Raw genomic sequence first — 15,801 nt, 5'->3', positions numbered from 1 at the left:
GGATGGTCCTATATTGAGGCTCTGCAATTGCCACAAAGAAACTTTTTGCGGATATTTCTAAAAGGGTGAGAATGCCGCCAGGAAAATGTGTCCATCTGGAGCCATCCAGAGAGGACGTGCGAACAGTGGTGGCTTATCCAACGGGCTTGAGGTGCTGAAGCACAAGGCACCAACCTTGGGGGGGGGGCACCAAACGGCGTGGAAAATAAAATAAACAGCGAAAAACGCCGAAACTTAGAAGCAGGGCTCCGCGCATCACATTTTTTTGTGATGAGTTTGTGATGGGTGCTCTTCATTTCCCCTGGGTGCTTTAGGCCCAAGGCACCCGCAGTATCGGCGCCCTTGTGATAGAGGCAAGCTACAGCCAGACTCGAGCCAAGGTTCAAACCTGCGACAGTGACACCAAAGAATTTGAGATCCTACCGGGAGTCCTACAGGGTGACACTCTGGCCCCCTTCTTGTTCATTGTAGCGATGGACCATGCACTGAGACTCGCAATCAATGGCAGAGAGGAGGCACTGGGGTTCACTCTGGTCCCGAGGAAGTCAAGGCGAGTACATAGTACATACCATCATGATTACTGACCTCGACTACAAATATGACATTGCCCTAACCTCGGATACAGCAGAGAAAGGAAGGGAACTACTACTGGCAGTAGAAATGGAGTGCAGGAAGATCTGCCTCAAGCTCAACACCAAGAGAACAAAGGCACTGACAGTTAAGTTAACACAGAGGACAAAACCATTGCCACTGGTGCTCGAGCCAGTCAAGGACTTAAAATATCTCGGGGCCTGGACTGCTTCAATGGAACAGGACCTAAAGGTCCAGAGGGCACTTTCCCGGAATGCCTTGCATCATGGGACGGGGAGAGTGTGGTAATCAGACATAGGAGAAGACCTCAAGAGGCAGCTGTTCATAGCTACAGGGGAGTCAGTACTGCTGTATGGGGCTGGGACATGAACCCTCACAGCACAACAGGAAGCTTGGGCCTGGATGTTCGATAGGAGAGTGTGGAGGGCAGCGAGTTGGTGTTGACCAGACCGCACTCTCGCATCGCATCACATCTGGCCTTCATGGAAGCGGAACCTGGCCAATCTCTCTGTTGCGCATGCGTAGATCAGCTGAACCGGGTATATATATAAAAGTTGAAGGAGAGCTTTTATTGTGAAGGCAGAAACGCCTCTACTCACAGGAAACAAGTGAAATGAAAGGAACTCCCTGCTGCTGGGCGAGAAGAGAGCTACAGCAACAGAAGAAAAACATCAGCTGCTACATCTCTTCCTTTTAATGATCAAAATGTCTGTACATAAGGTGGAAGAATATTGACACACAACGATCGTGTTTTCAAGCGTCCATAAATGGCTGGCGAGGAGGAGAGGGGGGTGGTGCGAGTGAAAGTCAAGGTAAGAAAAGGAGCACTGCTTGTGTGTTACACAGTGATGGCCGCACATTAGTGATGTGTTGGAAGGAAGGCTGTCTAATAATAAACATGTTGTTATTTTGACACCGGGTCACGAAACAACTTCTGAATTGACGGTATTCGTCTGAGCTCAATTCAAACGGATCGCACCTTTTTATTAGTTGTTATTTCGGTGGCTAACCTACATGGCGCCTGTTAACATCATCAACCGCTACAGTGGACGTCATCTTCTCAGTGTGTGGTTGGTGTCTGTGGCTGGACATCCTTTGGGAGATGCTGTTGTTTTGTGTTCATCTCAGTGTAACGTTAAACACGAGCCCAAATGTATAACATTCAATGTTGTTGTGAGCTCGCCAAATCATCCATAACCCTGTGGACAACTCTGGTTGGCTCCAGCAGTGGTGTAATGTAACTAAGTACATTTACTCAAGTACTGTACTTGAGTACAATTTTTGAGGTATTTTTTTTACTACCAATTTTCAGTGCTTTTACTTCAACTCCACTACATGTCAGAGGCAAATATTATACTTTTGCTCCACTACAATTATTTGAAGACTTTAGTTACTAGTTGCTTTGTAGATTCTGATTATTAATGCAAAATATACATTACCCATAACAGCCCTATGTTACTTTTGGCCATTCGAAAATAGCCGATCTACAACGATGCATAGCGATGCGATGCATTGTGAGCTTGTCGATCTGCTATTTTCAAAAGATTTGTATACATTTTATACATTTGAAGACGTGTGAAATGGGACATTCTGCATAATGAGTACTTTCTACTTTTGGTACTTTAAGTACATTTAGATGTTTGTACTTTTACAAGTACATTTCGAATACAGGCCTTTTACATGTAACGGTTGGTTCTACATTGTAGTATTGATACTTTTACTTAAGTAAAGAATTTGAGTACTTTTTCCACCACTGGGCTCCAGCTGCTCTCGTTAGAAATTACTTGAGTAAAATGTTTACTATGCAGCTGGTTCATGACCCATTTATTTGCCATTTGATACCATTTAATTGCAATGTTATGGGTCAACAGCTCCAGTGTTAATGAAAGGGTTGTTGAAGTTATGACTTTGCTATGTTTGTGTTATGCACTGCCATGCAGATGTGATGACTAACAAGTGTTATAGTACCATATCTGTAGTATAATATGGCATCAGTTTAATTGTGGATGGTTTAAGGATTATTTCTCAACACTTCCCAGAAATGTGATGGGGTGCTTCCTGCAGAGTATCGTACATTTGCTGTGGATCCACAGATAACATCACTTGAGGTGCTACAACACATACTCATCCGAGCTTTTGACTTAAATGGGTAAGAGAGATGGATGGTTTGCCTCTAGTGCTGCAGCTGCTGCACATATTAATCAGCTGATTAGTGGAATAAATCCCAAAGTTATTTTTTTTTAAAACTCTGTTTGTGTACGCTTTTTAATTGTTCATGTACATCTATGTTTCAGTATGGTTATCTACCTCAGTGCCTCTCAACCTTTTCAGGCCTTTTTCAGGCCCCCCAAAATAATACAATTTTAACTGGGGACTTTTGAACAATTTCACAATTTCTGCCTCTTATATTATTTGACAATTTGGCCAATGTTTATCCAGTTTTATAGTATAGTTTGTTGATTACTTTTGATGCAGTAATGGTCTTTTTTCTTTCTTTTTCTTAGGTATTAAAAAGGTCTTTTTAATACCCCCCCCCCCCGATTGGCCACCCATTGTACACCCCTAACCGCTACACATTCAATGCAAATCTATATTTTTCCCCAATCATCCCACAGGTTGAGAACCACTGATCTAACAGCGTAAAACCACAGTACGCTCACCAGAACCATATGAGAACAAACATTGAGTTATCTAGTCTTCCACTTAAAGCAAGTTGGCTCCTGTTAAGGTGGAGGGATACTGGTACAGTGGGCACCTGAGACCTCTGGGCACCTCAATGTGAATTGAAACCTGAATTGAATATTGCAATGTTTGTTTTTGAATTTATGAAATGAGCGAGTGTAAGGCCATTTAACCTAATCTCTTAAGTATGGCGGTCGCGTTACGACGCTTTCTGAGCTTATAGATAGCGCCTTAGTGCACCCTTTATATTTCAGATCTAAAGTCCAAACAACCTATGGTCCCTTATTTGGCTCCTGAGGTGACCAGTCTTTGAAAAAAAAGGTGCCCAGAGGTCTCAGGTGCCCACTGTACCAGTTACCAAGGTGGAGGACTGGTGAAGTCAGTGTGTGTATTTCTGTAGTCATGTGCTACTTGCTGAGCGTTCACTGCTCAAGCCAGGCTGAGTATCAAATGCTGAATGTGAGAAGCCCGTCAGGCGCAGCCTGGCTAGTAACCAGCCTTTGCAACCATTTTCCTTTATTGTTTTCTGCTTAGGAAGCAACATTTTGGGATCAGTTACTTGTGCCGTGATCGGGGCGGCTTGGAAGTATATCTTTCCCTCCTGTCTGACTGGGATTTAGACGCTGCATTTGTCAGTGCAGCCAAACCCTATCTACAGCTTAAGATGGACATCAAACCTTCAGAAGATAGTAAGAGGACAAATATTGTCTAATATCCAAAGCGGAAGGTCACATCTATAGTCTCTAACCTACTGTGTCTGTGACTATTTTGTCCATTTCCAGGTCCCGTTATGGAAGACTGGGACATCATCAGCCCCAAAGACGTGATTGGCTCAGAGCAGCTTCCTGGGGAGAAGACTAAGTCCTTGACATCGGTTGCCCTCCCCTTCACCCAGTCGTTGTTGTCCCAGGTTACTGATGACCTTCCTCATCCAGTCAGCCATCTCTTTTACCAGCCGCTCACTGCAGCCTTGAGTCAGGTCCTTTGCTCAGCTTGTCCTCTGCACTAGAGCCTGACCGATATATCGGTTTCACCGACATATCGGCCAATATTTGACTTTTTTATTGAACAAATGTTCACCTATAATCACATGCCCAAAATAGGACCGGCAGGTTAAAAATCAGGACACAACGGCTGCATAACTGCCAATACGTTGGTCCTGATTTTTAACCACTTTCAACCCGGCGGCCCTATTTTGGGCATGTGATTATAGGTGAACATTTTGCAAGTTTTCAACAATGTTCAAAAATGGCAATCTACAAGCCAAGTGTTGTGAGCTCTTTTTTGAATATTTTTGCAACAATAGGGCTTAAGTGGTTGAATAAAAAAAGTTATGTTTTTGTGTATTTTATATTTGCTTGTCATTGTATAATTAAAATTACATATTCTTTTCATATGTTTAAATCTAAAATACAGTATGTACTTAATCTAATTATTTTAAATGTCAACAAGTGATTTGTGATTATTTGATCATTGATCGCCCAGGACTCTCCAAAATCAGGATCGACATCAGACCCAACATTCTGGTCAGGCTCTACTATGCACTCACAGTGACTCACTACGCACTCATAGTCTTTTACTCTCTGTGTCTAGATGGGCCGGACCTTGTCCAAAGTCCAACAGGCCTTGAGTTGGTCTTATGGGGAGGAGATCAAGCCTTTCAAGCCACCCCTGACCGACGCTGAGTTCCACAGTTACCTTAATGGACAGGGCCAGCTGACACGGCCTGAGGAATTAAGGTTACGAATCTACCATGGTGGTGTGGAGTCTTCACTACGAAAGGTAGTTGACCTGTGTTCTTTGCCTGTTCCATACCCACCCAAGTTCTACTGTGTTATGTTCATATTAGGCATGTAACGGTATGACATTTTACAGTACGCTATCAAACAAAATACCGCGGTATGCAGTACGTCACGCAATTCACAGTATTTAATATATATTTAGAATATTTTAAAGAAAAAACAGACAAGTGTCATTCTTTGAATATTTTATTAGCCTATGAAATGAATGCCTTTGAGAGCCGACTGCACTATGCCTTATGCCCAGTGCAATCTTACGCTCTCTGCCCATGGAAGAGGCAGTCTGAGTTGTCTGAATACCAATTCAGTACCTCTGCCCCAAATGTTTCACATGTGCCTTTTATAGCGCCACCAGGAGGCCGATTTGTGATAAAAAAATAAAAGAAATTAAGTACTCCTACAGATTTTGTCCAAAAATCCCACAAATCGGGACACAGTATCTCTATTGTCATTAAAGGAACGGTCTTCCAGATTTTTCATATTCCATCCTGATTGGCTAAAATTGGCTTCCAAAGTTTGCAGGAGTGCTCCGTTTTGAACAAAATGCCTCAAATCATGAACACGGCGTGCAATTTCCATGAAATTTTGCACTCACATTCCCACTAGGCCGAGGAAGAAATGCCACTTGAAAATGTTCAAATCAGCCTCATGGTGGCGCTATAACAGGCCAATTTGTGTTTTTACCTATAAATACACCAATCTATGTTAAACTTTGTATGCACACTCCCTAGAGGCCAAGGAAAAACCTTTGCCCTGCATTTTTCACATCTGGCTTTTTATAGCGCCACCAACACCGACTTATGTAAAACTATTTTTTTGATATTAAGCCTTCATATTTTATTCAAATGTCACGCAAATCGGTACAAATGATCTCTATAGTCATGTGATCAAGAAATCGGTTTGATTTTTCATATTCCATCCTGATTGGCTAAGATCTGAAGTTTGCAGGAGTGGCCCGTTCTGCCGCAAATCATGAACGCAGCGTCCGATTGTGGTAAACTTTGCACGCACATTCGCACTATGTTGAGGAACAAATGCCACCCTTTTAACATTGCCCTATTATTATAGTGCCACCAGGAGGCCGATTTTTGCAAAACTGTCTTTTTCTCATATTACTCCTACAAATTTTGTCCAAACATCATGCAAATCGGTACACATGAACACTATAGAAAAGTGATATAGACGGTTCTGTCCGATTTTTCATACTCCATCCTGATTGGCGAATTCCGAACATTGCCTGCCCTGCCCACAATTACCTACCTGACCTGGTCGGAGACCTGTGCTCCGAGGAGTTTGCAGCTGATTCTTTGTTAGCATGTACAGACTGGGTTATTTTTCCAGACTATCAATTACAGGCTTATTATATTCTTATATCTCCAGAGAGTATCCCTCGCTCTGACATATCATGGTAGTTGAGTTGCTGGAAGGGGGGTTATGAGCAGAGGAGTTTGTTGTTTAGCCTACACTGAGGAACAAATTAATTTCCAGACTCATGTCAAAATATCCACCTGAGTATAGATGAGGAAATAGCATTTGAATACAATGGCCGTTCCTAATTATTTGAGCCACAGATTAGCCTACATGGAATACAGATGCAACAAGCAGAGAGGGGCCCAGGTAATATAACGGAATTTCCCTTTAAATGACAAAGTTAACAGTATTCAAAAATGCGGGACGATTAAATTATCTCATCACTGTCCCTGAGCAGATTTGCTTCAGACTTCTTGGACTCAGAATGTGAGATTATTGCAACTTTTTCACTATAAATGGTAATCATTAACCAACGGTATGGGAAATGGATCAGGTGTGGCCTGTCGCTTTTTTCGTCTTTCGACACAGACATTTTAAATACTTACACACAGCATTGTGTACCCACAGTTTGGTACAGTTTATTTCCCCAAAATAGACTTAACTGCAAGAATTCCTGAAATTATTTGTTGTTTCATATCATTGAAATGATATTTGTACCACTCACAACATGGCAATTATGTAACATGAATCTCATTTTGTCACACCAGGTTGTGTGGCGGTATCTTCTCAACGTGTACCCTGACGGACTGAGCGGGCAGGAGAGGATGGACTACATGAAGAGGAAGACCAGAGAGTATTACCAGCTGAAGGGGGAGTGGGCTGCTAGGGTCAGCCCTGAGGACCTTGAATTTATCCGGGGGAACGTTCTGAAGGATGTCCTGAGGACAGACCGTGCCCATCCATACTATGCCGGCTCGGAGGATAGCCCTCACCTCACTGCCCTCACAGACATACTCACAACGTTTGCAATCACACACCCACAGGTGTGTAAAGCAATTTCATTTGTTTCATTTTACATACCACATACTGCGAGACATGCTATTTTGAACGGCGTATAACAAGCGAACGGGAGGTCGCAATGATTTCTTTTTTTAGCACAATGAAACCCTCCGTGATTAGCAACCATCAGGGGATCGATCATACTGGAGATAAATATTCTGTGACTACTTAACAACTCTCTCTCCCATAGCCCCAGACTGTCTGTCTCACCAGTTGTTCTCAATCAATGCCATTCTTAACATGCAAGACCGCAACAAACTTCGTCTCTCAAAGTTTAACTAAGCATATAGGCTACTGTGTGTAACCCCAAGCCTGCAAATACTTTTGACTGCACATCACCGGGTATGGACTAGTTTCCATATTAATTCTGGGTTTATTCCCCCACGGCAGGTGGCAGATTCAGGTCATTCAGGCAGGGAGGCAGGCAGTAGCTCTGCATGCAAACGTTGCTGGGTACTGTGCCACTCAGTGTGTCGCTGGTCAACCAGGATCAGGTGTTTATATTAGATTTCACATTGTCGTTGCACTAGCGTCTCGTACAGGTTGATCGCCTGCTCAGCAGGTAGTGGATCTAGGAATCATAAAATCCCATAATTTCAGCTATCGGTAAGGTTTTGTTGATGCTCGTAAAATGTAGACTTTGTGTCTTGCTTCTGTTGAAATTGAAAATAGTTTTGCACTTGTTTTTCAGATATCATACTGTCAGGGAATGAGTGACCTTGCCTCCCCAATACTTGCCGTCATGGACAACGAGGCTCATGCGTTCATTTGCTTCTGTGGCATCATGAAACGCCTGGAGGGGAACTTCCGCCCTGACGGGCAACTCATGTCTGTTAAGTTCCAGCACCTGAAGCTGCTTTTGCAGTACTCGGACCCTGAATTCTACGCCTACCTGGTCTCTCGTGGAGCCGATGACCTCTTCTTCTGCTACCGCTGGCTGCTCCTTGAGCTCAAGCGGGAGTTCGCCTTCGACGATGCTCTCAGGATGCTGGAGGTAACTTGGAGCTCTCTGCCCCCTGATCCTCCTGAGACGGAGGTGGAACTCCTGGGGCCTCCATTGGAGACGGATGATATAACCACGCCATACAGAGGGAAGGCCTCAATGGTGGAGGGGTGTCTCAGGGACGAAGACGAGGATGAGCAAAAAGAAAGGCAACACAGACGGCACATGCTAAGGCCTTCCAGGGAGGAACTGGATGGAGGCAGGAAGGCTGGCATTGAAGAAAACATGAGGCCAGACACAGGATTTGTCAGGAAAGGTGATGGAGATTGTAACATATCCTGTGTGGTAAAGGAAAAGGCAGTCTCACTGGCCACTCCTTTGGAGAAGCAAGCTAGTTATGGGGATTTTAAATACTACAGCGCCCGGAATGATGATAGCTTCGATATGGAGGATGCTGACCCACCCGAGGAAGCCCTGGAGTTTGTAGCCTCGCAGCCTGAGTCAGCCGCCCCAAGCCGCCAGTCCACAATGGACAGTGAGGAGGATCCCGGTGAGCGAGTGCCTCTCATACACAACCACATTATTTCCTCTCCCGAGACTGAGGGGAGAAACTCATCTAACGGACAAAGGGTATCCCCTGCTTCCCTGTTCCCCGGGGGCTTAACCAACTGGAAAACTAGTTCGTCTCCATCCCCTACCTTTTCGGCTTCACCCTCCAGCTGGCCAGGTGACTCGCCAGACTCTCCTTCAGCAAAGTACCCGTGTCCAACTGTAACCAATGGAGTAGCTGCCTCACCAGAGACCGCCCCGAGAGGACTCGCCCCCTTTGGCCCTGTGCTCAGCAATACCGGAGCCAACTCTCCCACCAACCCCACTTTAAAAACCTCTGCCGCTTCTCCGTCAACGTCCTACTCTCAGAGTAGATCTTTGCTGTCGTCACCCATTTTGTCCTTTGTTTCCAATAACCTCCCCTCTCCCTGCAACAAATCCCCCAGCACCCCTGTCAATATAACCAACTCTACAAAGTCAGAGAGCACCAGCATTAAACCGTGCTCTCTGCCTCCACCTCAAGAGTTTGGAAAAGGGAATCCTTTCATGCTGTTCCTGTGCCTGTCCATCCTGCTAGAGCATCGAGACCACATCATCAAAAACAGTTTGGATTACAATGAGCTAGCTATGCACTTTGACCGCCTTGTCCGCCGACACAACCTTGGCCGGGTGCTTCAGCGAGCCAAGGCGTTATTCGCGGACTACTTGCATAGTGAAGTGTGGGACTCCGAGGAAGGGGACGAGGTTAGTTCTGACTCCCCGACCACAGCGACAGCTGCTCCACTTTCCCCCTCTCCGACCCCCTCTGGCAGACCCCTTTTCACCCCTTTATCATCCCCTCAGCCTTCATCTCCAAATTCCACTTACAACCTTGCTACCACAATTCCATCCCCAACATCCCAAGTAGCCTTTTCACCCTCTTCCTGATTCCTTCACGTGGCCTGATATTTGCATTATGTACCATATCGAGATTGGCGGCTAAGGACACCACCATGGCAGTTTTTTTATTAGTTGTTTTTCCCGCACAATTTTTCTTTTTCAAATTTGTTTCTAAATATATAATTATGCACATTGTTGATAAAGATGTTAATTATTCCAGTGTAATTAGAAAAATTGCCTGCCGAGAATGAAACACCTGCGCTGAGAGTGAAATCAGATGCCTTTTTGGGTACCTACACTACATTCACTATGGATATCAGAATCTTTGAGAGAGACAGAAAATCGGCCTCCCTGCTCTCCAAAATATCGGAATCGGCTTTAAAAAATCTAAATCGAATGACATCTAACATTGAACCCAATAAACTGACTATTACCCTTGATTTATACTTGGTTGCATGCCGTGTCTTGCAAGTTGAACCAAGTATAAATCACCATTTAGTGGCCTACTGGAGATGCCTGTCCTTTGTTTGAGGGTGTCCCACTTTGTTGGGGATAAAACTCCAAGTAATGTATTTCTTATTACCGTAATGATCTTGGTTATTTATTTGTTTTCTGCCAAGCTATCAAATATACTCTTACCTTTTTGGTCTTTTTTGACTTTCCAATATTATAACAATTTACAATTTAGGCATTATCATCCTAACAGGTATGCTCATACAAAAATATTTGTTATTTCTTCTGCTGAAGAAAATACTTAATGGATGGACTTGAGGGAAATGTAAACTGAAGGACTTGCGCCTCAAGAACTAGACAATAGAGACATTCCCTCTGAGGAACTTATACTCAAGAGGATTGAATGTCTAACATGATCAAACTTTTACAGCCGGAAACACACAGCAACATTTAAAAAACAGTTTTGAGAGACACGTTTTTCTTGGCTTTTTCTACAGGTTTTCCCATGTAAAACCTTGGAAAACACACAAACTCTGCAATATGGGACTTTTTTTAATACACCATCCCATCCCCCCCAGCATTTGTATGCTTTATTTCTTAGATACCAAGGGCAGGAGAGACATGGAAGTCAACACTGGGGGGCGGATTTGAGCTTGGGTACTTGTGAGTCTGTGTGCACTAACTGGCTGAGCCACCAGTCACTCCTGATATGAGACTTCTCTTACTGACAATTTGGTTGTTGTTTTTTTGCAAGTGTCCCTTTTGAATGAGGACAAATGGCTAACCATATAGTGCACTTAGCCTCTGTTGCCCTGTCAATTACTTTGTTTACAAGTCATTCGTTTTGGTTGAGTCACAAAAGTTTGTTAAGTTTTGTTTAGTCAGTTTATAAACGCAACCTTTCCAAACCGGTGGTGTATCTGCATAGGGGAGATCAGGAACAACATGGTAGTACATACAGTACATGCGCTGCAGCCCATATATTCTTATCCAGACCACATAGTTTTAAAACATTTTTGAGCCAAGCCAAACCGTAACCGTATCTATTTTGTTAGCTTCATGTTAGCTTCTCCTGACATTGGCTATGTTCATATTCACATCTTTGGCTGTGAACAGACATGAAAGTGGTATAAACAGATGGTAATGCTAGCAGGTGAGCTGAACTCACCTAAGTACCTGATGACCCATATCTGTATCTACCTTTATCATAGATAAAGTGTTGGGAGTATTTAAAGAAGTACAGTATGTACTAATCTTTTATCAATTCCATTTGACTTCAAACAGGTGAGTAGACTCGACTTGTTTGAATTTTCTTTTGAATCAATCAGTATTTGACCTTGTCACCTGATTTCAAAATTCTAAGATTTGGTCTAAGAGGCAAACTAATTTAGTATACTTTTGAAATATATGATATTCTGCTTCTTGAAATGCATCCCAAGACTTTTCTATCTTTTAACTAAGTTACATTATGAATATATTTGAATGCTTGACTATGATCATGACTCTTTTTACTAGATTGTCCAGATTATTGGTCTTTATAACATGATCACCTGGGCTGTTGCACACCCTAAATAACCTCAGTATTAATTGTAAAGTATGTAAAGTAAGTATATCCCTTTTATTCAATCAAGGACTACTACTTCCCAAAGACAGTTGTTCTGTTCCTTTCTGTTACGGTTTAATGTGCAATCCAGTGTTTTTTCCAAAGAAACTTAAGATGTGTATGCTTTAAGTACTGAGACAACAGTATGTTGAAACAATGTTACTGAAGCTAATGTGATTCTCATAAGTAGAGGTGTCACAAATGCACAGTCTTGATATTAACTTTGCAGTGCAATGGTTAGTGTAAACTTCTACAGATCTCTGGACCAGGCACCCACAAAATGAATTTACGACAAACATGTGAATGTTTAGACATTCTCCATCACTCTTTCTTTACTGTAAAAACTCAAAAAAGTAAAAAAAAGTATAGTATGTGCCATGAAAATAAAATTATCAGCTTAGTATGTCCAACCTTTGGCAGAGAAGTGCCTCATCACCAGTTGTGAACAAGTAGCCTTGATTTATGTATTTTATGCCCATGCTTTGTCCTTTTTCAATTTACCATTATATTCTAAAGTGCTATTGTAGGATCAAATTAGTTTAATGTATTGATGTATTGAACAAGATAGCAGATCCATTGTTATTTGGTGATGATATACTGGAATGTACTACAGTAGCTGCTCAACATCATTTTCTTGCCTTTTGTTAGATTGCACAATTATTCTTTCAGTTATTTTTGTTCATTTATAATATATGGACCCTCCCTCCCTGTGTTAACCACTTTCAACCTTTTGTCCATATTTTAGGCATGTCATAGGCAGAATTTATCAAAGATTGCGCAAATAGGTGATCTACAAGTTTGCGTCAAGATGAGACACAAAAGCTTGTAGAACGGCTATTTCCGCGATGCGTCATATGACATATATAGGGCTTAAGTGTTTAAATACATCTGAATACATTTGATTCAGCCTTGAATTCAAAATGCTGGAGATAGGCAGCAAAAGTGATTCATGTCAGAACTCCCATTGCCACAATGCTGGACACATAGGCCTAGTGAACGGGCTACTCTTTAAAGCAAGGACTGAATTGACTTTCATTGAGATGGCCTTGTGATTATTGTGATTATTACAGTTTGTTTTGTCTCATTGTTTTGTATAATAGTATGTATGTACTGTAATAAGTCTATTTAAAAAATTAGAATCAATTGATGAAACTTGCTGCACTAAAAGCAAGCAATATGTGCATTTGTACAAACTCAAAACATACTTCTCATAAAATTATATATGTGCACAGAAGATACACTTTTTAATCATACACTAATGTATCATTGATTGTGTATTGTACACAAATAAATTTCTGTTCCATGCAACTGGCTTGCAAAATTAATGTGTCGAGTGAAGTGCTCAAACTTATTGATTGACACATTTGGATCAATGTATTTACCTACCATCACAAGAAACTCTAAATGCTCACCTCTGTTTCTGTCCTGAATATTTCCAAGACTATAATAATGTGATTCACTACGACTTTAACTTTATGTTTCTAAGCCAACACTCGGCTCTAAATGGAAGACTTTAAATAAGTTTATTAATCTTAAAAATATAACAATTCACAAGTGAGGCTTGTATATTTTTGAAGCAACACAGTAGTGCAGTAATCCTGCTTGTCTTTTCTCACCCCCCTCTGGGGGGCACTATGGAATCAAAAGAATCATATTTCCTGTCATAAAACATTTACTGAAAATTCCTATACCCTAGTTCCATGAGGTGAACTGACTTATTTTATACTAGAGGTTTGGGCTGCTATGCAGCCCTCACATCTATAATTCCTACGTTGAACCGCAGAGCCGACTGATATGCTCATATATGGATATCTATATCGGTCAGTCCTTGTCCCTTTTATGCCCATATATGAAGATCTCTATCTGTCAGTCCTTGTCCCTTTTATGCCCATATAAGGAGAGTATGCCCATACACTGTATATGAGATCTCTGTATCTGTCAGTCCTTGTCCCTTTTATGCCCATATACGTATGGAGATCCCTGATGTCATCAGTATACCCCCATATATGGGCATGCCCCTTTTGTACCCATATATGGAGCTGAATGATTTGTTTGCGTCTGATGTCATGACGTAGCTGCATTGGGAACTCCTTATATGGTTATGGCTAAGTCATGGTGACATGTGTGATGTGAGCCCACCCACCCCCCTCCCTTTAGTCCCTTAAGCCAATTTTAGTATATATAGGATTAGTTTGAAATCTGCTGTTAAAGGCACACATAAATAGTCAAACTACAATACCCACAATCCCTCAGCATTCTACACAATTCTTCACAGCCGTTTCCAAAACTAATTTTATTGACCTTTGCCCTTGGTGTCTAAAGGTTGGGAGTTTGAGCCTTGGGTGATGCAGAATAAACATGTTCAAGTCCTACTCAGACATTGTGCTGTGTGAGATATGACTTTATTTATTTATTTACTAAGCACAATGCACATTAATCAACATTTCAGTTTTAACATCATTTTCATCTGTAGTCCCTGAGCAGGTTGTTAAAATGGTGATCTATACTTAATAACTATCAATACAAAACATAAACCTAAGTACAAAAGACAAAACAAAACAGTTCTGCTGATTAACCCTCCTTTGTCTTTTTTCCTCTCTTGCTATTTTTTCTTCCCTCCCTCCTTCCTTCCTCTTCAAAATGCCCTTCCCTGTCCTGCTGCTTTGCTGCAGGCAGCTATTTATCAATTAAGACCTTTTAAGGCAGAAGCACATTTTCAATAAAATACTTTTCAACTTCTGGATCATTCGATCAATGTGTACAAAGACTTTGGTGACACAGCTTTTAAATTTTGGAACAATTGGAACAAAGACTTTGGTGACACCATATGTTTCTGAGCTAAAAGCTGTGTCGCCAAAGTCTTTGTTCCATCGTGCATACAGGTTAAGAGTCTGTGGCTGTACGGTGGGTTTTATACGTTTCAATGAATCCTCAAAGTCTTTATGCTGGATGTTGCGCACCATACTAGCAGCCATGTTCCGGACTTGTGTTGGTCCCAGTTCCCTAATTGGCCCAAGTGAAGCATCTTTGGCTAATGAAGTGACATCTTGAATCTTGTCTTCTCATTTGGTAAAGTCACATAGACTCTCTTTGCAAAGCGCCTGAGTACTGCTTCGTCAAGCTCCTGAGGCCTGTTGGTGGCTCCCATTACCAACACTCTCTCATCTCCTCCTGACTGCACACCATCAAACTGAACCAGGAACTCTGTTTTTAATCGTCGACTGGTATCATGTTCTCCTTCACTTCTTGCACAAAGCAGGCTATCGATTTCATCAATAAAGATGATCGAAGGCTGTAATGCCCTGGCAACGGCGAACAATGCTCGGACAAGCTTCTCACTCTCTCCCACATATTTAGAGGTCAAACTGGAAGCACTGATGTTGAAGAATGTTGCATTCGACTCCGCTGCAACCGCTTTAGCCAACATTGTCTTTCCATTTCCTGGAGGACCAAATAAGAGCAATCCGCGGGCTGGACTTCTCAGGCCAGTAAACAGCTCTGGTCTTAATGAAGGAAAGATGACAATTTCCTGGAGCGCTTGCTTGGCCAGTTCCTGCCCAGCAACATCTTCAAAGCGCACAGTTGTGCCACTGTCAACAATTTCATTAAGAATCAATTTGGCCAGTGTGCTGTCCACATTCTTGAAGTTTTTCATGTCCATCTTTTGGGGCTGGTTTATACTTGATTTTCCATTCTGAGGATATTTTCTCCTCTTAGATTTCACTGTAGCTTCCAAGACTGCAAGTCTTTCTTTTACCATGGTGAGTCTAGTCACCATTTTAACTTGAAGGCTCCTTGCCTGATCATACAGCTCTCCCTGTCCTCCGACTTCAACTGCAATTCCTCTGTCAAGCTCTGCAATGCCTTTCTTGTACCACTGACGAGCCTCTTCCTTCACACCCGTATTATCTTCATCGATTCGTAATGCCAGAGATATGCATTTGAACGCGTTCTTGTGATGATGGCTTATTATAACTTTGCAGTTGTCTTTG

General features: G+C 42.2%; 2 protein-coding genes across 3 annotated transcripts; one reads left to right on the top strand and one right to left on the bottom strand.

Annotated features, from left to right (window-relative positions):
• The first annotated feature begins 1,214 nt into the window (after positions 1-1,214).
• Positions 1,215-13,122, top strand: tbc1d25 (TBC1 domain family, member 25). Of its 2 annotated transcripts, none has more exons than XM_084068524.1 (7): positions 1,215-1,403; positions 2,631-2,740; positions 3,808-3,962; positions 4,056-4,183; positions 4,867-5,055; positions 7,091-7,366; positions 8,074-13,122. In XM_084068524.1, exons 1-7 carry the CDS (start codon positions 1,359-1,361, stop codon positions 9,799-9,801), a joined length of 2,631 nt encoding a protein of 876 aa, XP_083924650.1. In that variant the 5' UTR covers positions 1,215-1,358; the 3' UTR covers positions 9,802-13,122. The 2 variants fall into 2 exon arrangements, with proteins under 2 accessions (XP_083924650.1, XP_083924649.1); XM_084068523.1 differs by having other exon boundaries at positions 4,056-4,252.
• A 1,374-nt stretch (positions 13,123-14,496) lies between these two features.
• Positions 14,497-15,470, bottom strand: LOC311054158 (spastin-like; the record flags this gene model as incomplete). The annotated part of the gene is given in 2 exon segments (XM_084070037.1): positions 14,497-14,852; positions 14,855-15,470. Coding segments are annotated over 2 exon segments (972 nt in total).
• Between the last annotated feature and the right edge of the window lie 331 nt (positions 15,471-15,801).

The sequence above is a fragment of the Gymnoscopelus microlampas genome (assembly GCF_963454915.1).
Source record: "Gymnoscopelus microlampas genome assembly, chromosome: 10".
In the NCBI taxonomy this organism is placed as follows: Eukaryota; Metazoa; Chordata; class Actinopteri; order Myctophiformes; family Myctophidae; genus Gymnoscopelus; species Gymnoscopelus microlampas.
Note: the sequence above shows the minus strand (reverse complement) of the source record. Positions and strands in the feature narration are given on the sequence as shown.

Coding starts and splice junctions, on each gene's coding strand:
- tbc1d25 (XM_084068523.1), top strand. CDS start 1,359: ATGGCTGGCGAGGAGGAGAGGGGGGTGGTGCGAGTGAAAGTCAAG. Junction 1,404..2,630: donor TGGTGCGAGTGAAAGTCAAG/GTAAGAAAAGGA, acceptor AACACTTCCCAG/AAATGTGATGGGGTGCTTCC. Junction 4,253..4,866: donor TCACTGCAGCCTTGAGTCAG/GTCCTTTGCTCA, acceptor CTCTGTGTCTAG/ATGGGCCGGACCTTGTCCAA.